The sequence below is a fragment of the Sminthopsis crassicaudata genome, chromosome 5 (genome assembly GCF_048593235.1).
Source record: "Sminthopsis crassicaudata isolate SCR6 chromosome 5, ASM4859323v1, whole genome shotgun sequence".
In the NCBI taxonomy this organism is placed as follows: domain Eukaryota; kingdom Metazoa; phylum Chordata; class Mammalia; order Dasyuromorphia; family Dasyuridae; genus Sminthopsis; species Sminthopsis crassicaudata.
This window is the reverse complement of record NC_133621.1, coordinates 89,779,114-89,804,150: the sequence shown is the minus strand read 5'-3', so window position 1 is coordinate 89,804,150 and position 25,037 is coordinate 89,779,114. Positions and strand designations below refer to the sequence as shown.

The following is a 25,037-nucleotide window of genomic DNA, read 5'->3' as shown; positions in this document are numbered from 1 at the left end:
CACTTCAGCTTCTTAGAATATCTAATTTCCCTCAAGACTCAGTTTAAAGCATCTACCATTGACATGAAACCTTTCCTGATTCCTTCCCCAAAGATGTTCCTCTCCTTGCTGCATCACCTTCCTCTCCACTCGTAAAATTATATGTGTGTGTGTGTGTGTGTGTGTGTGTGTGAACATTTTATTTTTCCAATAGAAAGTAATCTCCTTGAAATTAGGGCCCTTTAGTTCCTGCAGTGGTGTCTAGCACATTATACAGGTTTTAGGATTGGAATAAACACAGAAAAAGAGAGAGAAGGGAGAATTGGAAGAAATGCATAAATGCATATGAAGATCAACAGGATAGAAAGGAGAATAATATATCTGTCTCCCAGAAACCCTATGTTACATAACGGACAAAGAGAGAATAAATAATTCATAGATAAATTATATGTAACATGAACTAGGAGATAAAATTCAGAAATTTCTTCCCTAAGTGCTTGGGAAGAAATGGAAAAATAATTTTTTCTTGAAAAAGGGTATCACAAATAAATATTACTAAAGTTTAAAAAGTGATTTGGTCAGTCACTTAATAAACATTTATTAAGTATCTATTATGCTCTAGAAATTGTGCTAGTACTGGGAATACAAAAAGATAAAAAAAGATAGGCCATACCCTTCTTCTAATGGGGGAGAAAGGGAGCAAACAAATATGTAAAACAAGATATAAACAAGATAAATAATAAGTAAGGGAGGGAAGATAGAAGAATTGAGAATTGAATAGGAAAGGCTCCTTGTAGAGGGAGAGTGGCATAGATTTTAAATTTTTATTCTTATAGACACAAAGAAAGGGAAAGATCAAGAATGGAAAGCAACAAAAAACAAGTTAATTAATAGAAAGAGAGACTAATAGTTATTGAGTTAGCTAGTAGCAGAATAGAAAGCTGGGTCCACTTAGTAAAGTGGACTTTACTTAAGTAAAGTATCTAGCAGATAGTAGGATCCACAAAAATGCTTATAACCTTAATAAGAACTTGGAATGGGACAAATAATAAAAAGTGGATGTAGCAGATTGAAAAGGAAGAATGAGTAGGAAAAGAGACCCAGATAAAAATAGCAGGAGAACTAATTGCAGGATTTAAAACTGACTTGAAAGGACAAAAGGGAAAAAATACAAAATAATTAAATGGAGAAAAAAGAAAAACCTAAAACTATTATAGTGTAAATGGATTCAACTCTCCAATAAAATAAAAGAAAATGGCAGAACCGACAAGAAAACAAAATGCACCAATTTTCTATATAGAAAGATAATAATAAATTAAAATGTAAGGCTAATATAAAACATAAATCAATAGGTTACAAAAAGTAGCAATTATGATATCAGACAATAAAAAATCATAACGAATGATAATGTACCTAAATTCATAAAAATAGAAATTTATGGAATTTCAGAAAGACACAAAACACAATTACAAAGACTTGAATGTTCCTCCCTAAGAGTTTCATGGGGTTACAGAAAAATAATTTTAAAGGAAAATAGAGAGTTAAAGACTATTAGAAAAACTACATATATAAAAGAATTATGATATTTTTTGAGTGGGAATATTAAATAATATGTACATTTCTCAGCATCACACAACATCTTTACAAAAATCTTTACCAAAAAAAAAATGTGTTAAGGGGCAAAGAATTTAATTATAAAAAGGCAGGAATATTAAACATATCCTCTACAGAGCACAGCATGATAAAAGGAATGATTGATAAAAGGAACACAGAGGCTATGAAGAATTAGATTAAAGAAAAATTATATTAACAATACTTTATAAACAGGAATGATAATAAAACTACATAAAAATTCTACAATGTAAACTCTAGAGGAAATTTTAACAAACTAGAAATTAGAAAGAGGATTAATAAACTGAAGATACCTAGAATATAAACAAATTACCTAACCCAGGGGGCAGCTAGGTGGCACAGTGGATAGAGCACCAGCCTTGAATTCAGGAGGACCTGAGTTCAAATCTGGTCTCAGACACTTAACACTTCCCAGCTGTGTGACCTTAGGCAAGTCACTTAACCCTAGCCTCAAAAAAAAAAAAAAAAAAAAAAAAAATTACCTAACCCAAGGCAAGTATAAAAGAAGAAAACTTTAGAATAAGTAGGCAGTACATAAAGATTTTAATTTTATAAGCAAAATAATATTCTTTTATTTTAAAGATTAATTCAATAAAAACCATCTAGTTCAGCAGATATTTTAAAAAGAGAGGAAAATCAAAACTCCTAAAATATAAAGTGAATTCACAATGAGCAGAAAGAAAATAAAAAGAATGATCAGAAAGTACCACATACAGTTTACATTGTCTGCAAAGCTAGGAATTTAAAGGAAATGATTACCTATAAAATTATAAATTTCTCAAATCAATAGGGAAATGGAGATCTTAATCTAACATGAGGAAGAGAAACTAAACAAGTCATAACTGATCAACCAAAAGGAGGGAAAAAAGCAGTATAGGTGGATTTATAAAAGAATTCGATCAAATATTTTAAAATCAAGTAACATCTATGCTACAGAGTATTATCAATAATTGCAAACAGATTAAATAAAATTTACAGTTCAATAAGAAAGAAGTAAGAATAAAACATTTGTTGAAAAGAAAAAGAAATAAAAAGCAATACTCAAATGCATTTTATGAGACAAATATGGCCCTGATATCCAAACCAAGGAAAGATAAACCAGAGAAATAGAACTACAGAATAATATCATAAATGAATATGTATTTTAAAATTTTAAATAAAATCTTAAGGGGACAAAATTTATTTATACCAACAAAAATAAGTTGGCCAGGAATGCAAGGTTAGTTCAATATTAAGAAAACAACCTAATAATTGTATAAAAAACAAAAATTTCACAATTATATCAACAAATGAAAAAAACTCCTTTAATCAAATACATGATGCATTTATGCTAAATATCTGAAAAGTCATGAATGTGGAAAGGCCATTTGAAAAACACAAAAACAAAATTATTCACTGTATATACTTACAAGTTATCCTATTAAGTACAGGGAGAAAGCAAGAAGCTTACTGCTCTCCTCACCATTATTTCAAATAGTATTTAAAATAACAGCTATAGAAAAGACAAAATAGACAAAATAAACAAATTAAAGCCAAAAACATCAATAAAAGGAAATAAATGTTTTCATATGTTAGAAAAAAAATCAGAATGAATAAACAAAGCCATCAAAACAATATCTCTAGGAGAGTAACCATTTACAAAATAAATTCATAAAATCATCACCATTTATCATGGTAAAAACTATAACCAGAGAAAATGACAGAAAGAGGAACACCATTTAGAATTATTACAAAATGCATAAAATATGAGAATCAATTTATTAAGATAAAAACAAGATTTCTATGAATTTAATTACAGAATATTCTTTAAAGATAAATTGGCTATTCATTGCTCATGGTTGGATTATATCAATATAATTAAAAAGGTCATGATATAGAAATTAATTTATAGATTTATAAGGCTTACTTTTTGGAACTAGGCAAAATAAAATTAATTTAGATCAACAAAAGATAGCTAATTTAAGGGGAAATAATGGGAGGTTAGAATTAAGAAACAGTATTTCTAGACTTCAAACCATAACACAAACCAGTAATCATAAAAACTATTTGATCATGATTAGAAATAGGAAGAGACTAAATAAACGATACTTAGACACAAATTAATATAGTAGCCAAGGTTCAATCAACTCAAAAACATAAACTATTGGGAAAATATGCCCTATCATCAAGAATGTCTAAGAAAACTAGAAACCAGTTTGAAAGAAACTAGATCTAGAGAAGCACTTTATATTATATGCCACAATAACAAAAATGGATAATGAGATCTCAATATTAAAAAACATAGTATTTTTAAAAGTAGAAAACAAAGGAATTCTCCATACTTATGGCTAGGAAAAAATTCTTAGTAAGACAAATGACAGTTGATTATAAAAAACAAAATTGAGAGTTTCTAGTACATTAAATTAAAGAGTTTTATTACAAACAAAACTGATATAATGGAATAAGACTATGTCCTATCTATTGTGAAGAAATTTTGTATCAAATATATCTGATAAAAGTTAAATATCCAAAATATGTAGGAAATTGACACATATATAATAATACCAAGAGCCATTTCCCAATAGATAAGTAGTCAAAAGATATTTTTAAAAATTCTAAAGAAATACAAACTATTAACAATCATATTTTAAAATGTTTCATATAAGAAGAATGCAAATTAAAACTCTAAGTCAGCAAATTTTACCTGAGAGCCAGCAAATTCACAAAAAAATAAAAGCAGGAATAATCAATGTTAGTCAAGCTGTGGGAAACAGGTATGGTAATAACACACTAATAGTATATTAGATTTGGAATTCTGCAAGGAAAGTCATTCACTATTGGATATATACTCCAAGGAAAGATTAAAGACAGGGAAAAAGGCTACATATATGCCAAGATTTCCATAGAAGCAATTTTTCTGGTACCCAAAACATGAAGGAAAAATGGATAATTGTCAATTGGGGAATGGCTGAACAAACTGTAATATATGAATATAACAGATTATTATTATGCCAAAAGAAACATGAGAAAAGTTTGTATGAACTGATACAGAGCAAACTAAGCAGAATCATATACATAAGACTAAGATAACATAAATGAAAATAACACTTAAAGGTAATGTAACTCAGATTAATTTTAACAACCAATTTAAGTCTTGGAGAACTAATGAAACATACTTCCTTTCCCTCAACAGAGGAGGTGGAGGTCTGCAAATGTAGAATGTGCCATATGCTGTCCCATGTGATCAGTGTGTCTATTGGTTGTTTTATTTTAAACAATGGTAGTAGTGATTGGGAATGTGTAATTTCCAAAAATAACTGTGATTTTTTAAAAAAAGGATATATAAATAGTTTTTTTAAGTTGGATATGTTCTTGAATAAATCTCTTTTTTGTAAATTTATTTCAACTTAAATTTAAAATACACTGGGAAATAGATTATTTAATGGGCTACCTCTCCTACTATTCATTAATGACTTCCAAGACTACTCCAGTTTATACTAATTCCCTCTTCTCATTGGAGTTGGTGATTATAGTTGTCTGTACCTGATTTGGGAAGGAACTGACTTGGAAGGAAAAAGAATCCAATGTTTCTGAATGTACTAGTCTCATCAAATGAAATAATCTGTGTAAAGCAATGGTAAGCCTTAAATCCCCTATGAGAGTAATTTTATTACTCATTCTTCTAGCTGGTTACAGCATGATGGTCAATGGCAAAGCTGTAACGGGTTATTCTCTCCTCTGATTGCCACCTTTGACTCACAGATTAAGGGATGTGAGGGCAGCACCCATCTCACCCAATCCTGTCAGTGACCTTGAGCTTGAGGAAATTCCCAAAGCATCCCCCAATTTGGAATGGGCACGGAGCCCATGCTCTGCAGGAGAGTCCCTCCTCTGGCTGATGTGGACAGCATGCTTAGTCATTACTGACTGGGCTGACAAAGCTCTGTTCCTCTCTAAGTCAATTCCTCCACTGTAGGCTTCTCTGAAAAACAGCCAAACTACATTCTCTATGCTCCACCTCTGCCAATAGGGACCCAAATTAAGTTCAGCTTGTAGTCAAACAAAGCCCCTGGCACAGAGAAGACTCCAAGCCGTCCTGCCAAGCCCACAGCGGGTTTGGGGCCCCAGGGTGGAGTGCCCCACCGGCTGCTTTGGTAGGCTGGCCAATTGGATAGGGAAGCTCCCAGGGATGGACACCATACCCAGGAGACCCAAAAGGAAGGCTTGCCACTGGTGTGAATGGTCTTGGAGAGAGAAGGCAGGAGCCAACAATCACATTGGGGGCAGCTGCCAAAAGACACACTGGGCACAAAGTGCCAGGAGCACACTAGTTGGCACAGAAAGGTAGAGAAACGTGTCCTCCAACCTCCCGGGCTGGCCAGAGGAGGGCTCCCAGGTGCTCTTGCTCCATGGGTGCAGTCCCACTTGCTTCCCGTCCAAACCGGACTTAGACGGATTGTATGAAGATAAAGTGAGTCAGGGCAGCTGTGCAGCACAGATGCTCATTAATACCCATCTGGGCAGATACCCCTGCCCTGTCTCACGCAATCATTTCTGTCTTGAGGGCAGCTTGGCAGACCTCGGGCAGCTCTATCCACGGAGACAGATCAAAGTTGAGATTCGCTGATTCCTAGACTCACAGCGCTGAGTACCAAAAGGGACCTTCGAGACAAGAGTTCAACCCACTCATTTTCTTTTGCATGCATGTTTTTAGATTCTGCTAAAGCACAGATTAAATTTGCTCCAGAAGCAAACAAAAGGTTCAATGATTTCCCTTATAGCTTTATGGTGGCAAATGAGAAAATACAGATGAAGTACAAAGATGCACAAAAAGATGGGGTGATTAGTATACACTAAGAGGAGCATTCCTACTAGTCCTTCTGTCCATCTATCCCGTCTAACGTGAGTCAGATAAAGATAAAGCCAATCTCTTTGTACCTGAGTGTCCCACTATTGGAAAAAACTTTTCAGTTCTCTTTATAGTCATTTAAGAGTCATATTCATTGAATAGCAACTGTACACAAAACACTATGCTAGGAATTGTAGGAGATGCAATACCTAAAATACGGCCCAGAGAAGATTCCCGGGGAAGATAGGACGTAAACAAACAAAATAACCAGCAATACAAGATAGCCTACACTAAATAACCAGTGAATCTTACACTAAGTCCTACAGGAGAACAAAAGGAGGAGAGCTCACGCATGGCTGAGAGGGAGACAGGAATTGTGAGTGTTGGAGAAGACCTTTTGAGACCCAAGAGGTTCTCAGATGGCTCACTTGTTAGAATGGAGGTTTGGCTCAGAACGGTTCTAACCTGAACCCCAGTCAGTCAAAGCTGAGAGGGAGAGAATGGTTTGGTTGCCTTTGCTGTGCTGTGGTTGAAGCAGAATGTGTTGATGAGGTGGGAGCAGGGAAGGTAGTCTGGACCTTACAGGACAATTCCTGGACAGGTAGAAATTTCAGTGATGTTCTAGACTAGGCTAGGGGCATAACACTATGACAAAAGAATAATGCAAGACCCGTTCCTCCGTCTTAAGAGTAAGTACCAGAATAAATAAAGTGAGCTCAAGAGTAAGCAGACCAAGAAACAACAGAAGTCCTGCGAGAAATGTCTATAGTAGATTTTAATAAATATTATCATTCAATGTCTCTGGAAGCTGAGCTTCTTGTTTCTCAGCAATTTATCCACAGCAATTAATCAATCCCTAAGGATGAATTTTCTTCTTGGTGGCCACAGGATGCCACAGTCTGACTTAAATGGTCCATCCCCATAAAGACACTATTTATCGATGAGTTCCAGAAGAAAGCTTTGGTTTGTCTTGCCCTCCATTACAGAGGGCTCTTTAATTGCTACTTCCTTTTTCTAGTTAAGTACATTCAGTTACTCAAAGTCTCAGGGGACAACCACATGTGAGGAATAGTTCTCTGAATTGGATCACATATGAAGTTCGGGGGGGGGGCATACTCAAAGTGTTCCTTGCTTTGAAGTAAAGGCATTGGAATTTGAGGAGCAAAAAGTTAATCCGATCTCTAAGATTCCTTGTCACTCTATATTCTATGATTTCATCTAAGATTCTAGTTATGGTCCTTTATAGGAATATCCAGAAATGATTATACAACCCTGATCATCCTTGGGCTTTTTGAACAGTCGGTTATCAGAGATCCTCCATGTTGGAACAATTTAAAGAACCCCACCAAAAAAAATCAGACTCATTAATTTTAGAATAGAGCTTCTTACTCTGTTTTGTGTCTGTCTAGTGAAGCCTATGGACCCTCTTTTCAGAAATAATGTATATAAATGCATAACATACATAGAAAAAGAAATCACTTATATGGAAATGGACTTATAAAAATATTTTTTAAAAACAAGTCCATGGACCCCAGGTTTAGAACTGCTTTAGACCCCAAAAATGGTGCTGCCTAGTTTGAACAACCATCTGACTCATCAGATGTGGTGCAAGTGATTTGGCTATTTCCCAAAACCACATCCACCTTTAAAAGGTGAAATTGCGACTACAGGATACACATAAATGCATATCCAGCAGCTTTAACAGCAACCTCAAACATTCGTTAGATAGCTATTAAAATAATAACACCCCCACTGGCCTCAGCAAAATCTGTGCAATATATTTGCATGGGGTTTTAGGATTTCCAAAAGCACATTCCCCCAAAACATCCTTGGGAAGCAGAACCTGTGAGAAATGGATCTGAAGGCAAAAGTTCTGGCTCTGTCATTTAACCACGGTGTGATAGTGGGTATATTTTGCTTCATTTTTTCCTCATTTACATATAAAATGAGGGAGTTAACCAGATAAAGCAGGAGACCTCTAACAGCACCTTCCTCCCAAAATTGTTAGGGCCAAATGAGATATCTAGACAAGTCATTAACTTTTCAGGGTTTAAGCAACTCTGTAAGATGTGGAGTCCTTAACAGGTATGTGTGTGTGTGTGTGTGTGTGTGTGTGAAATCCTTTCTCAGAATAACTTTGTTAAATAAATAAAACAAAATACATAGAATTACAAAGGAAACTAAACAAACTGAAATAGATTGTCAAAATATACATACCTACATATATATACACGTATACATATATACATATCCATATATATATATGTGTGTGTGTATGTATATATATATATATATATATATATATATATAATATATATATATATATATATACACATACAGGTATGTGTATATGTATGTATATGTATGAATCATGAGAAAAAGCAAAAGGCTACATATATAAATAATTACAAAACAAAATGATATATTAAGTGCTTAACAAAGAGACCCCAAAAGAAGTACAATATGGAGCCTGAGGGGAGAGCTTCATGAAAGAAGTAGCGTTTGAATAAGGCTTTTTTTAAAAGATGGGTAGGGGTTCTCCTCAAGCCCCCAGTACTGTACCAGGTTAAAGTATCTGTGCAATTTCAAGCACAGTTTAAAATGGCCCTGCCCAAGAGAGGATTTGAGACTTCATTGTAATACCTGCCTCCTAATTACAAAATAACTATGCTATGCCATGGAGAAAGGAATTTTCTGGAATTATAAAGTATACCATATTTTAAAAGTCCCCACCCAGATCTTCTAGATATATTGCACTCTAGCCAACTTCTCTGATGTGACTAGGTCCACTTCCAACTCTAACATCTCATTCCTAAAAGGTGAGTTCACCTTCTATGTTTCTCCTTGAAAGCCTCTCTGTACTTTCACCTTTTCTTTCTTCCTTTAGTCCCTCTAAACAAAAAGAATATCTCACTTTTGTTCTTGATCCCATTCCCTCTACCTCTGCAGCACCCTACATCAACAATCCTTTTTGTTCTCTCTGCTGCTGCTGCTTCCTTCTGAGTAAAGGAAGAGTGTCTGAAAAAGGAAATAAATATTTGCATAAGGAATTGCGCATTATTAAGTGCCTATGTGCTAAATGCTTTACAAATAAGATCTCATTTGAAGTTCATAACAATCCTCTGGGGTAGATGCTTTCATGATCCCCACTTTATAAGTGAAGAAACTGAGGCAGGAAAGTTAAGGGAATTAATCAAGAGCCAATAGCTAGCAAGAATCTGAAGGTGTATTTGAATTCAGGTCTTGTCTGACTCCAAGCCCAGAGTTCTATCCATTGTGTCCCTAGTGAGGTCTCCCCTTTACTCAAAATTTCTTTTTCTAAATCTCAAGCCATTGGCTTTTTTCTCCTTTCCTTTTCCAAAGGGAAAATCAACATTTCTTATTTCCAATTACTCTCTTTGCTACTCATTCTTTAACCCCTTAAAATCCAGCTCCTACTCTCACTATTTAATAATCCATCCTGCTTCTCCCTTCACCACTCTCCTCCTATTTCATGGGCTAATCTCCTTCCTCCTGCTCCCTAAATATATGTATTTTCCAAGACTCTGTCATTGACCTCTTCTTTTCTGTATTTACTCATTAGATGACAAGAAATAGACAAATATAGCAAACTGGGGAAAAAAAAGAAAAATAGAAATAACTATGACGCTGGTCTTCTTGGAAACTGGCAAGTAAAAGAACCCTATTTCAAAGTTTACTCTTTAGTGACCTAATGCATTACCAAAATCATTCCAAAGGCACAGTCTATTTATTTAGACAATTGCATTTAACCTTGTCCTTTAGGAGGATCCCATGTTATATTTAGGATGCAGTGAAAAGGAGGCAGTGGATGAGAAGAATATGATTAACTGTGCCTTAAAACAACAACAGCTCTAAGCCAATCAAGGACATCAATCCATAAACACCCCTTGTGTCATCAAAGCCAATCAGGTGAGATGCTCCTTCAAATTTCATGGAATCACAGAATTCTGAGCTGAAAGAGATCACTAGTCCAATCTCTGTCCAACAAGAGGTCATCTAAAGTCATCTGAAAGCCCTTCGATTTCAAAGCAATCCATCCTAACTTTTAGATACATCTCATTATTAAGAAGCATCAAGGTGAAATTTTTCTCTTTCCAACTTTCATCCATTCTTCCTAGTTCTGCCCTCTGGTAACTAAATAAAATGAGTCCAAACTTTAGCTATTCTGTTCCACTTAAGTCTTTTCTTCTTTAGGTTAAACATCCTTAGGATTTCATATAAATATTTCCATTTCTACACATATAAACCTATTTAGACTGTCCCAGTGCCTTTTTCTGATTTCATGTCTCCTTCAAGTTCAGCTAGGCAGTCAATAAGCATTTATTAATGAGCATTTATTAAGTGCCAGGAAATGTTCTAAGCATTAATTACACAAATAAAGTAAAAAAAAAGTTCACATTTTGTACAGACGATACACATATATACACACATATATATGTACATACATATATTATATATACATACATACATATATTTGTATGTATAATATATACTATCCTTACACACATATGTATGTTTATGTGTGTGTACCAAACATACACATATACATGATAAATCACAGATAATCTCAGAGGGAAAGCACCAGCATTAAGGAAGATGAAGAAAGGTTTCTTGAAGAAAGAAGGACTTTAGAGGCTTGAAAGAAGCCAGGGAAGACAGGAGGGAAAGGGGGGAAAATTTCTGGCAGAGGGCACAGCCAGTGAAAAAAAATGGAGGGTCTTGTGCATGAAAATCAGAATCACTAGACTGCAGAGAATGAGGAAGTAAAGTATAAGAAGAATGGAAAGGGAGAAAGGAATCAATTTAGGAAGGCCTTTAAAAGCCAAAGAAATATTTTATATTTGATCCTGGGGAGAATTCACTGAGGACAGACATGGTCAGATCCCCGATTTAGGAAAATCACTTTGGTGACTAAATATAGGATGGACTTGAGTGAGGAGACCCTTGAAGCAGATTCATTTAACCTACTTTCACTGGCATAAATATGGGACATAGAGCATGACTGACCCTAAGCCAGGAAGTCCTCTGGTGAGAGCACTGGGACCAGCAAGTCCTCCCCCACCCACACAAACAATTCAGATGAAGCCATTGGAGAATGGCCCACCCTTGGGAGGAAATACTAGCCCTCCCTCTTGGGCAATCTCTAAAAGGAAGATAACGAGTTTGGTGGACTGTGCTGGAGTCCCAGGCCAAGGACCTAAGCTAATGATCGATGGAGTGTGTTCAGTGTGTTTGACAGATGAGATCCTTGTTTCTATTATTAATATGTTTGACTTGGTTCGAGGCGCCTATGATCTTGGGAAATATAGTCTATTTTTCTTTCCCTGAACAAATACTTGAACTCCTAATCACCAGAAACCGACTATACAAGGCCAAAGGGGAGGAGAAACTCACATCTTAACTCCCTTTGCGAGACTGACTTCAACAAGGTCAATGTTTTTTTCTATAACCCTGTGCTACGAATGTAAAGTCTAATTATTCAGTAAGGGCTAAGACTTTCCAAGGATTATATTTATAGCAGAAAGAAAAGGAAAAAATTTCTTGGGATTAAAGTTGTATATGTTACAGAAAGAGATCAACATTTTGAGATAAGCTTTCTTGTGGATTTCCTACAGCACTGTGACATAATAAAAAAAGCATAGAATTAACTGAATTTAGTCAAGAGATCCAGGTTCTAGTCCCAGTTCTAGCCACTCATTATCCATGTACTCTTAGACAAATTAATTGCTCTTTTTTACTTCAGTATTTTTTATAATTTATATATATATATATATATATATATATAATTTTAAAATTTTATTAAATTTATAAATTAAAAGGGGTTGACTTAGATCAGAGATGCTAGATATCGGACCCATAGCCCATACCATACTAAAATGTAATTGAGAAATATTTTAACAAAATAAAAAAAAAATAGAATAAAATGTAGACAATGTTAACATATGATTTTCTAAGTCAATATGCACTCACAGGGATCCTTATGTATGGATTAGTGTCCTTGGTTTCTATTTGAATTTGATGCCACTGGCTAAGATGATATGTAAAGGTGCCTTCTGGTTCCAGTGTTCCATGAGTCTGAGTATTTAGTAAATAGTACATTTAGCACACTACGCAACTCTTTTTAATTTCCCAAAGGACATCTGAACCCAGCTGTGTGTCTCCTTTGCTCCCTATAGCCAAGAGAGAAAATGTTTCAGTTGGAAAAATAAGACAGTAAAATGGCTAATTCAATCTTAAGAGAACCAGTTACTTATTCAGAGAGAAATAACTGGGCTTAATGGAGGCAGGTTCTGAATCCTTATGATTTATTGTTTTCCTTGGAGTAGAAAGAAGTCTCTTCCTTCCAATCTTTCAGCTCTGTTATTGATTATTATTTTCTGGAAAAATGTAAGCTGCCTTAGGGCAAGGATTTTTTGTGGTTGTTTTTGTCTTTTTGCATCCTGCACAAAAGCTAATGGTACATTTCAGTTGTTTAACCACCTTCAAGATTCTGACTCCTCTTGGCCACCCATGATAAGCAGACAGGATTGGTCCTAGGAATAGAGCCTGCCTCACTATATCTGCTCATAATGACCTTCCTGATCTCCCAGGCTCTGGACTCTGCCTCCTTCCCCACATGATAACTGTGAGCTCCTTTCCATCCTAAGTTACCTCTCTTGGACTCAACCTTTTGTCTATCGGCTAGACTCCACCTGGAAAGCCAGATTCCTATTCCTTGCCCTTTCTGCACAACTCAATCCTACCATTACCTAACCCCCAATATGAAAACAGTCTTTTCCTCCATCTTAATAGTATTCTTCCTAATTACACATAAAGATAGTTTTCAACATTCATTTTTATAAGATTTTGAGTTCAAAATTCTTTTTCCTCTATCCCTTCCTTTTCCCATCCCCAAGACAGCAAGCAATCTGATATAGATTATCTATCTACAATCATATTAAACATATTTCCACATTAGTCATGTTGTGAAAAAGACTCGGAACAATGGAGGAAAATTGTTTAAAAAAAAAAAATAGTAAAGAGAGTATGCTTCGATCTGCAATCAGACGCCATAGTTTTTTCTCTGAAATTGGACAGCATTTTCCATCATGTCTCTTTTGGAACTGTCTTGGATAATTGTATTGCTGAGAAGAGCTGTCTATCATAGTTGATTATCACACACAATGTTCTCCTTGTTCTGTTCACTCCTTGTTCTGTATGAGTTATTGTAATCTTTCTAAGAAACCAGTCTTTTTGAAATTCCAACACTGCCATCATATCTAATTTTAAGATATCCTTCTTAAAAGTACTATAGGGGCAGCTGGGTGGCGCAGTGCTTAGAGCACCAGCCTTGAATTCAGGAGGACCCGAGTTCAAATCTGGTCTCAGACACTTAACACTTCCTAGCTGTGTGACCCTGGGCAAGTCACTTAACCCCAGCCTCGGGGGGGAGGGGGGAAGCACTATAAAATATATCATTGAGTTTTAAATTTCAATATAATTAAAGAAATTTTGTTTTGCTAATTATTTAAAAACTATTATTATAACTGGGGCCATCTGTTATATCACAAAACCAGTGTGGCTAAGTCCTACCAAGCAGGTTATGGCCCTGTGAGTTTTTTTTTTCCATTTAGGCCTGAAATGAGCTATTTTGATGCTCAATACATCATCTGGAAGGCCATTTCTCCCACTCTGCATCTATAAATATCTCTATCATGAAATTTTCACAGACAGGGAGCTCATGGTAGGCCTCACAAGGAATGACTTGCCTATGCCCTATTATTATAGGGCTTTAGGAAGGTTTTCCTTTCCCATTGCAAACTATTTCCCCAACTTAGTTGCCCCAGGGCCTATAAAACCACCATTAAAGAGCCTTATTTATTATTTTCCTTTCCCTTGAGATCCTTTTTTTCAAAAGCAAATACTCCTGACTGGGCTAGCACATGAATTATTTAATAATATTTATCCTTAAATGAAATAATGATAAAGTATTGACTACCAAATCAAAATGTTGAAGGACCGAAATGAGGATTAATGGGAATAGCAGAAATGGGAAAAAGTGAAAAAACAGATTGTGTCTAGTTCACAATTTTGCCTCAGACTAATCCTGCATTATGAACTTTTTTTTAGCCTTGAATACAAAAAAAAGTTACATTAAATTTTTTTTAGTTTATGAAAATTAGATTAAGTATAAATAGTTATCACTGCTCTTGAAATACTGAACTCATTTCCATTGGCAGTCCTTTTCTTCCCTCATCCCTTCATCCATTCTGCTGTTGCCTAGAGCACTCCATTAAGAGCCTGCCGACCTATCTTGTATTTCTTACCCTCAGTGATCCTGGTAAATGCCAAATTAAAAGGCAAGAGAGAAGGATATAGATATTCTAAGAAGATTCTTATTTGGCCGGTGCTAGGCAGATGTATCTGAACTTATAAAGGTGGAGACTTCATTTATTTTTTTTTGTGTGTGGCCAAATCTGGAGGTGGGGGGATTAAAAGACCATTCTGTACATATATCTATTTGTACAGAGAACTAAACACACAGAGCTTGTATCATGCAGGAAATTGTATGAAATACATATAGCCTATTGTATGAAATTAAACAAGACAAGAAATATTAGCTGAAAACTTTCCCTTTCCATGAGATTTCTGTTGTTATTATTCTTAACATACCAAAAAGACATATCCCTGTGTCAGTGTCATCTGCATAGAGTGGATCCCAGATGCTTAATATCCCCAAGGGCTTTTCTTTAGCAAACAGAGCCACAGCCCCAAACCCACCAGAAACCATATGATCAATATCTTACTTTTTCTTGAGCGGGAAAAAAACTTGATTCCCCCAGGTGAGGTAGATGGATTGGAGTTCGGGGAGGACTCTTTGGAGGAGGAGCGAAAGATGCCGCTGAAACTCATACGACGTGGAGATCTGGGAGGGGACTCCTGGTAGGGGAAGGGAAACACCGTTTTGGGAGACCCTGGGCTATTTCTGGCCCTCACAGGGGCTGACACAGGGCTGGAGGGCCGATGCTGAGGGCCTCGGGAAAAGAATCCCTTGGAAGGACTCCCAGAACTGAAGGGACTGTCCACCTGTGAGAGAGAAGGCAAAAATAAAAGGAAGTGCGTTAAGTCAAGTTGTCAATCTAAGTGTCTTACATTCAACAATTATCCTAATATTTTTCAGAATATTCTTGAAACTTAGTGATTCAATCCTTCTGTGTTGAACACAGAGACTGATGCATCACAGGTTCACCTTTTGAGACCAAATCTGTCCTATCGATCACAGACATAGCCCAATTTCATTAATTGCCCCCACCCTCAACCATTGCTATATTTTTCTTCAATTCAATAAGTATTTATTAAGTCGCTACTATGTGAGGATACAAAAATAAATATTAAATAGTTCTTATCCTTAAGAAGTGTATGTTCTACCAGAGTAGAAATAGCATCTACACAGATCAATTAATACAAAATATAAATAAATAAACAAAAATGGAAGAGGATAGAAGCAGAGATCTAGGTAGAAATTTAAAAGGCTTAGCTCAGGGATTAAATTCTATGAGGTATAAAAAAGTTTGAGAGATGTAATTTCTGGGTAGTTGATAATTTTATAAATTATGGCTAGCAAATAATTAATAAAAGGATGATCATCTGGTTATCTCTTGTAAAGACCCATCCCAGAGGCCTCTTGATGCTTCAATATACTTGGAAGAGTGGATATTTTCAACAGGCAGCAATAAATTCTAATGATAAACAATAAAGGAACGAATATTATAATGAGAAGTAGATTTATTCTAATGAGAGGCTGGGGGACATGACTTAGATTGTGTCAATCTTATTTCCAGATCACCCTCAGCTCAGTGTAATATAAAGAATCTACCTCCCACCCCCCCATCCTGAGTAGCACACAATGGGCCAGAATTCACCTACATTAGATTATCTTTGTAAGGTTTTCTAGTTGGGTGGGGTAATAATATCACTTAATCAGATGGTTTCAATGGGTAAATTTGGGGGGGCAAAGTAACATCCTTCAAAGACTGACCTTATTTAACCTATATGGGTTTATTTCTGAATGAAGAAATACAAAAATGTTAATCTTAATAATTAGATATTAATATGAGAGAAATAATCATTTCTCTCATTTTGAAGGGATGCATGTTGGGATCTGAAAATTTTTATCTTCTAACTGAGAGGATCTTAACTGACTCTGTGTGTGTGTGTGTGTGTGTGTGTGTGTGTATGAGAAAGAGAGAGAGAGACAGAAAGAGACAGGGACAGACAGATAGACCCCTCCAGCAAGTCTAGAGAAGCTTACGGGACCCTTCTCAGAATATTTTCTTAAAATTATAATTTTAAAAATTTATAATTGAAATTTATTACTGAAATATAAATTTTAGGGAAAATAAAGATATAATTTTTCCTCTTCCAATTTCATAGACTCCCTGAAATCTGTACATGAAGCCAGTGGACGCTGTTAAGGGTTACTCTAACTGCTTTCAAAAAACCTAATATATGCAGGGCATTGTGTAATTGATAGTGGAAACAAAGTTTAGCTAAGATATTGTGGGGCCATGAACTGTCTTCATGGAGCTCACACTCTAACAGAAGGATAAAATACTTAAACTTCTAGTTAGTTATATGGCTTTACATAGAAATTGTCATAGAATTTTTGTTCATTTGCAAAAAAAAACAAAAACAAAAACAAAAACAAAAAAAACATAAGTGGATTATTTATTAAGATAATTTGCTCTTCTGGGGTGCCCTCGCACAACTTTTGATCTAGAAATAAGCTTAAATATCAGCTATTTTAATAAATGTATTTTACAGATGTGGAAACTGATGACTTGCCTATATCTGCAAAGTTGTCAATGCTCATTCAAGGACTAGCATCCAAGCCTCCTGATTTCCAGTTGGCACAGAATAATGTAGTAAGTGGATAAAGAATTAAACTTGATGTTGGGAAGATCTGGATTCAAATTCTGGATTCAGACATCACAAACAAGTCCCTTAGCTTATATATCCTCAGTTTCCTTATTTGTAAAATGTGAGAGTTGGATTTGATAGTTTATAAGGTCCTTTTCAACTCTAAATTTATGATCCTATGTATTTTTCATGTTATGACACTATTTAGGGAATTCAGAGTACCAAAATGTTCCACAAACCTGAGCCCATAACTGTGTACTGGGTTCCCAACTTAGTCTCCCAAATGTAGCCATCCCTAAATCCCTACTCTCTTTAATCAACGTAGAAGAAACCAGTCAGGTTGAATACGTCTTTCACCTCTAGAGGGCACAGCTGAGCAAGGAAATCTTGTAATATTGCCAGTAAAATATCCTAATTATTGACACTTTTTAGGTTTTATTTTATTTTAATTTATTTTTGGGGGGAGGGAGGTAATCGGGGTTAAGTAACCTTTCCAGAGTAATGCAGCTAGTAAGTTTCAAATGTCTTAATTAGATATGATTTTAATGTAACTCAAATCATTAAAGAAATAAAAATTAAACATCAGTAGTTGCTGGTCAATTTATTACCTCAGGTAAAAAGCCTCTTTTGTGGATAGACATGAAGACCTTTTACTTTTCCTAAGGATTTTACTGATGCTACATTTTTGGAAGCAGCTATCCAGAAAAAAAGGGAAAACCCTAAAGCTAAAAATTATAAAGTCATAGAATTTAAGAACTGAAAGTGATCTGGTCAGCTAGTTAGTCCAACTCACATCTGAATGAAATTCCCACTTCAACATAGTTGCCAAGTGTTTATCCAGCTTCTACCTAAAGGAAGTAAAACCCATCACCTCTCAGAGAAGCACATTCTATTTTTGATAGGTCCAATTATTAGGTAGCATTTTTTAAAGTTATCAGATTTAAGATTGCCTATTCATAATTCCCTGTTTCTTTTGTTTTTGTCCTTTAGGACCAAATAGAACAAATCTAATCCCATTTAGCAATCCTTCATATACCTAAAGACATCTATCACATCCCCACCAAAATTCTCTTTTTTTCTTCAACTGATCTTTGTATGCCATGGACTTAAATTAAGACCCCATCCTAACTGCTCTCCTCTGGACAGTCCCTAGATTATCTCTTATTAACTCATGGTGCCCAGAAGAGAATATAATACTCCAAAAATGTTCCAATAAGGAGTGGGTCTTGTAGCGAGAGTATCACTACTCTCTTCCCAGAAGCTATATCCAACTTGAGCAGCCCAAGATTTCATTAGCTTTTTGGGTGGTCACATAACACTGCTGGCTTATAGTGTGCTCAAAAGCCATAAAAAACCCTAAATCTTTCTTAAAACTGCTGACTATATATTTGATCATATGATCATATGATATTTGTTATTAGATGAACAGTGCATATCTAAAGGAGAAATTGCCAAAATTTCAGGAACACTGAAAGAAGTCCCGAAGTATTTTGAAGATACTATTATTATTTACCACTGATGACAACATTTTGGAGGCCAAAAACTGTTCTAATGAGATTGGATATTAATGTTGAAACTCTGTCCAATGTGATATGAGGAAGAATTCAAGAGACCACAGTCAGCAGACAGACAGCAGATGGTGATGGTGATCAAAGGCCATAAATTTACAGTGGAATATGTTTTCAGCTTAATTTCACAGAGTCTTGGGGTGACGTGCATTACCCACAGCTGATAGGTCTTGAAATGGTAGGAAAAGATAGTTAATCTTTGCCAATTACATTATATAAAAATTCTGCCTCACCCAGTGATTTAAATGATCTCTCAGAATGCACTGATGATTCCAGGATCTGAGCACAGTGTCTGGCACATAGTAGGTGGTCAAACACTTAATAAATGTTTTTATCCTCCCTTCTTCTTCCACATATCCTTCATCTTATATTTGTGGAGCTGACTTTTTATACCCAAATGCAAGACTTTTTATTTTTCCCTTTTGAATTTTATCTTATTGTATTCAGATAATGCTCTAGTCTAGCAAGAACCTTTTGAATTCTGACTTTTTCATTTGTTGTATTAAGTAACCTTTTTGTGATCTGCGCATTTGAGAGTTATATCTTTATCCAAGCCATTGATAAAAATGTTAAATAGCACAGTATCAAGCATGGATCACTGGGATACTCCATTGGAGATCCCCCACCATGCTGACATTGAATCACTGAGAACTACTCTTTGACTCTAGGCATCCAAATAGCTCTGAATGCATAAGCTATTTTACCAAAAGCTTTGCTAAAATTTAGATTAAGATTATAAAATATATATATAATAAAAAAAAATTTAGATTAAGTAATATCCACTGCATTCTTCTCATCTACTAGTTTAGTAATATTGTTTTTTAAAAGACTCAAAGTCTGATACAATCTATTATTGATGAAGCCAGGCTGATTCTTTGTAATCAATTCTTTCCTTTCTAGATATATGCCAATTCTCTTTAATGATCCATTCTAGAATTTTTCCTAAGAATTCAAGTCAAGATTACTAGACTATGGTTTGCAGATTCTATTCTCTTCCCTTTTTTTGAAAGCCACAATAATATTTGAGCTTCTCCCATTTTGATATACCTCCCCAAGTTTTCCATTATCCAAGTCAAAAGACCTGGAATTTTGTCCATTATTGTCAATTTGCAACCTGGGTGAGCCATTTCTTCTCCCTCTACAATGAGTAATTGAATTATATCTGTAAGATCCCATTTATCTTTAAGCTATGAATTCATGAAAAAAGATGATGCTTTTGCTGCAGTCATGGTCTCTTTAGTGGGATATTCCTATTATAACTTATCCATTAGTCCATGGGAAAGATATATCTTATTTATCTCATATGATGACAGAATGAGTTCTACTTAAATTAGTTTTCTCTATGCTAATAGTTTTCCCCTAAAACTCCTGGCAAAACTTTCAAAACTTTTCTTTTATATGGGACATTTCTAAAATGTCCCCACTTCCCTATCTTCTTAAATCAAGTACATACTTTAAAAATTCCTGACTAATTACAAGAGAGAAGTATAATAGAAGGGGAAAATCTTGGGACTGCTGAAAAGTAGAATCAGTTGCTTGTAGCAAAATTCTTTCAGTGAATGACCACATATCAGGAATATTGTGGATGGGATTCACATTTCAGGGAGTGCTGGACTAAATAACCCCTGGAGATATCTTATAGCTCTAATAGTCTATGCAGTCCATGGTTTTTTATGGTCACCCTTATACATCATCAAATCAAAGATTTTTCTTATTTTTTAGAATTGGAAGACTTTTTGAGATTCTTCAGTCTTGAAACTTTAAGAAGTTTTATAAGTAGCCTGCCCAGTATCTAGACCAAGATCAATACAGTCAATATGATCAGGGGCTATTCAAAGGGGCAGGATAGTTTGTTCCAGGAAGATATATCAAAGAAACCCAGAGAGCTATGCCTTAAAAGAGAATGACCTATAGAAGCATTAAAAATCTATGAAAACCAGCAAATTTACTGAGCAAATATTTGTATTTAATTTTTCTTTTTTGACACTTTAAAAATGTTGCTGGAGAAGGAGAAGGAGAAGATGGAGGGGAAGGAAGAAAAGGAGATCTACCTTGTCAGGACTACTGTAAGGATAAAGTATTTGTAAAGTACTTTGTAAACCTGAAAGGGCTCTATGTTATAAAGATTAAAACAGTACTAAATTTTTTTGTAAAAGTGCTATCTGCTATTATCATTATTACTACTACTTTATGAACATAAATAGCTCCATCATTTAATTCTTAGATTTTGCAATATCAATATTTGCTGCTAAGAGGCTTATCTATTTCCTTCCTTTTTCTACCATATCAACAATAGATGATGTACATTTTATTCAAAATTAGCTGCCAGTCTATGGAAGACTAACTAAAAGCATGTTTGGGAATGGGATAAATAAAGGATTATGGATAAAGGTAAGAAAGAGAGACACCAGAAGAAGGGCATAGGTAAAGAAAATAGGAGAATCAAAGACTTCACACTTTTGCCTAGGGTCAACTCTGATTATTTAGCAAGTAATGCCTCTAACCACACCAATAAATCTTGGTTTAATCTGTACTCCTCCCAACCCCACCCTAGGAAACTATGTTAGATTCTCTGCCAAATACAAGGCCACATCAAAAGCTATAAATGCTAAGGATATACTTATGGACTAATGTGCATTAGGGGGTGGGACTTAATCAGGGGTTAAGTGCTTTTGAAAGTGTTCAGCTCTGACTAAGAAGACAGGATTTCCTCTCCCTTTGCTCATTTATTGGTCTCTTTAGGAAGTTTCAGAGGATGCTGGATTGAGAGTTGGAAGGAGTACAATCTCTTCATTTTACAAATGGGGAAACAGACCCAAAGAAATTGAGTGTTGTACCGAAGGTTACACAATAATAAGCAGAAAAATGAGGATTCAAACTTCTTAGAAGAATTATGACTTCCAGTGAGACTTAAAGGAAGAGATGGAGGTAGCTTTGGCAATTGATGGTTGACAGCAAGTTAAGAAATACATGGCAATCTGAGCTAATACTTAAAAGCAAGAGTTGCTGAAAGATGGAATACAGGGACAAATTTTTGAATTATAATTGAATCTTAATAAAAAGTGTTCAGAAGAAAAATGATGTGAAAGTCTAATCAACAACATCTACTTTGATGACATTTCAACAAATCAGAATGTCATATGTAATTATAATAGTGATAATTTATCTATATTGCCATTTTCAATTTTTCAAACTGCTTCTCTCTTTCAAGATGATTATGCCCTTTTATTTTTACAATAACCTTGTAAGGTAGGTAGTAATAGTAATTATATAGCATGTATTACAGATTTTGGGCAAACATTTTAAAGGGTCCAAAAAAAGGGTAGGTAGGCTTTCCTGAACTAAAATCTAAAGGGGAAATCAGCCTTAGGAAAGAGGGAATGTTCTGAAGAACTGAATTTGTAGAGAAACAATTCTGATGAGAGGAAAAGAGAGTTTTCTAGAGAAACCAATGAAGATTCACAGGGAAGTCATTGATCAAATCCAGTTCTGAAAAGATACAAACAGAAGATAAAAGCAAGGACAGATAATGGTGGCTGAGTTCAAAAGAGTGGCACAGTCTTGAAGAATAGGATATAAGGAATACTAATATCTAGCATAATATTTGTCTAACAGAGGATAATGACGAAAGGTTTTTGTTTTGTTTTGTTTTGGTTTGGTTTGGTTAGGAAGAAAAAAAGATAAAATTAAAGAAAGGGTAGGACCACTACTTGTGTATGGGATGATAAGAAAAGACTAGTATGACCTATTGTGAAACATGAGCATAGTTTAATGGATAAAAGACTAGTCCTGGAATCAGTAGAAAATGGATTCAGCCCTGGCTTCAGACTTTCCTTATCACTGTATGAATCTGGGCAAATCATTTAAACTCTCTGAGCTTCAGTTTCCTCATCTGTAAAATAGGGTTTAATGCTACTGTATTCAAGATATTTTGAGGATATATACATTATATATATATATATATATATTGCACTTTGCAAATCTGAAAGTGCTTTATAAATGCTAGTTACTTTTGTTGTTACTGTTGCAAGCTCAGTGCTGAATTTTAAGAGTATCAACATGTAATTTCTAACCTCTTCCACCATGTAATTCCTCATGTTAACCTCTTTTCTTGGAATAGTAAAATGGGTACAGAAAGTTCAAAAGGCTATCATTCACACAATCTAATGTGCAGATGGATAATCTCGCCTGCAGAAGTGTAAGAATGGTCTTATTCATAATCTCACACTTTTTTCTTCAATATACAGGTCTGAGCATTATACTATGCTCACGAAAAGAAAAGCAATCAATCAACAAACATTTATTAAGCACCAACTATTTGCCAGGAACTGTGCTAAACATTGGGGATTCAAATGTGAAAAAAGAAAACTATCTTGGAGCTTATAGTCTAATGGGGAGAAGTATCTTATCTTCATTAGTCATAAACAGCAATAGATATAGCTTATCTAAATTTAAACAAAGTCTCTTGTATGGGGGAAAAAAAAAAAGCTCTCATTCTATTGCTGTGAACCAAGTAGAAAGTTAGAGAGATTAGATGAGAGTATAAAATTAAGTGGATGCAAAACTGACTGAATGGCTAAAAACCCAAAGTGAACAGGACCTTGGACAGCACCCATCTTTAGGGGTCAAGGCTGAGAGGCAGAGATATTGGAGACTTAAAAAGAGAATAAATAGGAGAATTTATAGAGTACTGTTTCTCTCAAGGCAATACAGTTTTATATCCTTTTGATTGCATCATACTGCTCTTGTTGAAAATGATTTTTCATGATTCCATTTGGAGTTTCTCAGCGAAGATAATGCAGTGGTCTACCATTTCCTTCTCCAGCTCATTTTATAGAGGAGGAAAGTGAAACAAAAGGGACTAAGGTATAGGGAATATGGAATAGGATGAGAGAGAAGGGTTTTTAAAATTAATAAAGATTATATTTTGGTGTTAGGAGTTGAAGTATATTGTTATAGGGCAAGATGTTTCTGTTCTTATGACTTTATTATCTAAGGATGGCAAAAAAAAAGTGAATTGCTGAAAGGGAAAGAGGATATATATATACATATATATATATGTGTGTGTGTGTGTGTATATATATATATATGTATGTATATATATATATATACATATATATATATATACACATATATATATATATATATATATATATATATATATATATATATATATATATATACACATATATATATATCGGAAAGTAAATATATCAGAAGCCAAAGTCAGTTTTGTAGGCCAAAGAAAGTTTTGGCATCTTAACAATGACTAAGACCACCCCTCTTCCTACACACACACACACACACACACACACACACACACGGACTGACCCAGAAGAATTATTCCATCTCTAATTAACTTCTTTTTACCAACTTGATACAATCATTCTCTCCCTACTTCTGTTCCCACAAGAGGGCACAGTTGGAACTTTTCATTTGTTCATTTATTTATTCATTCATTTATTCAAATTGGTGTATACCAACTCTGGGCAAGGCCTTCTGCTAAATTTGTCTGATTAAAAAATTACAGTCTAGTGGGGAAGTGGAAATGGCATGTGAATAATACATAGTATGAGCGGAACAGGTACTAATTCACACATGAGCATGTATAATGCATATATAAGCAGAACAAGTAGTAATTCACATAAGGACACAATGGACAGAGGATAGATGCTGGCTAGGAAAATCAGGAAAAGCTTTATAGAACAGTTAGCATTTGAGATGGACTTCCAAAAAGGGGCAATATTTTAATATGCTGCGATGGGGAAAGACATTAAAATCCAGAAAGAGAAAATGGCATATAGCAAAGATAGGGAGGTAGGAAAATATATATGGCATATTTGAGAGACTAATTAAGTAGTTTTTGAAGAGAAGAAGGATATAATCTTGAAAGTGATCTTGAAAAACTTGAAAAGACATGAATTGATATAAAATGAAGTAAACAGAACCAGGAGAACATTGTACATGGTAATAGTAATAATATATAATGATCAACTATGAATGATTTGGTTATTCTCAGCAATATAATGATCCAAGATAATTCAAAAGTCTTTGTATCAAAAATGCTATCTACATCCAGAAAAAGAATAATGAAGTTTGTGTGCAGATTG

General features: G+C 34.9%; 1 protein-coding gene across 3 annotated transcripts in view; it reads right to left on the bottom strand.

Annotated features, from left to right (window-relative positions):
- Window positions 1–25,037, bottom strand: part of PRKAG2 (protein kinase AMP-activated non-catalytic subunit gamma 2) — a 409,151-nt gene that overhangs the window by 221,833 nt on the left and 162,281 nt on the right. For all 3 annotated transcript variants that reach the window (XM_074267439.1, XM_074267441.1, XM_074267440.1), the window contains exon 3: window positions 15,247–15,526. In XM_074267439.1, coding sequence (XP_074123540.1) covers window positions 15,247–15,526 — 280 coding nt within the window. The remainder of the gene's footprint in view (window positions 1–15,246; window positions 15,527–25,037) is intronic.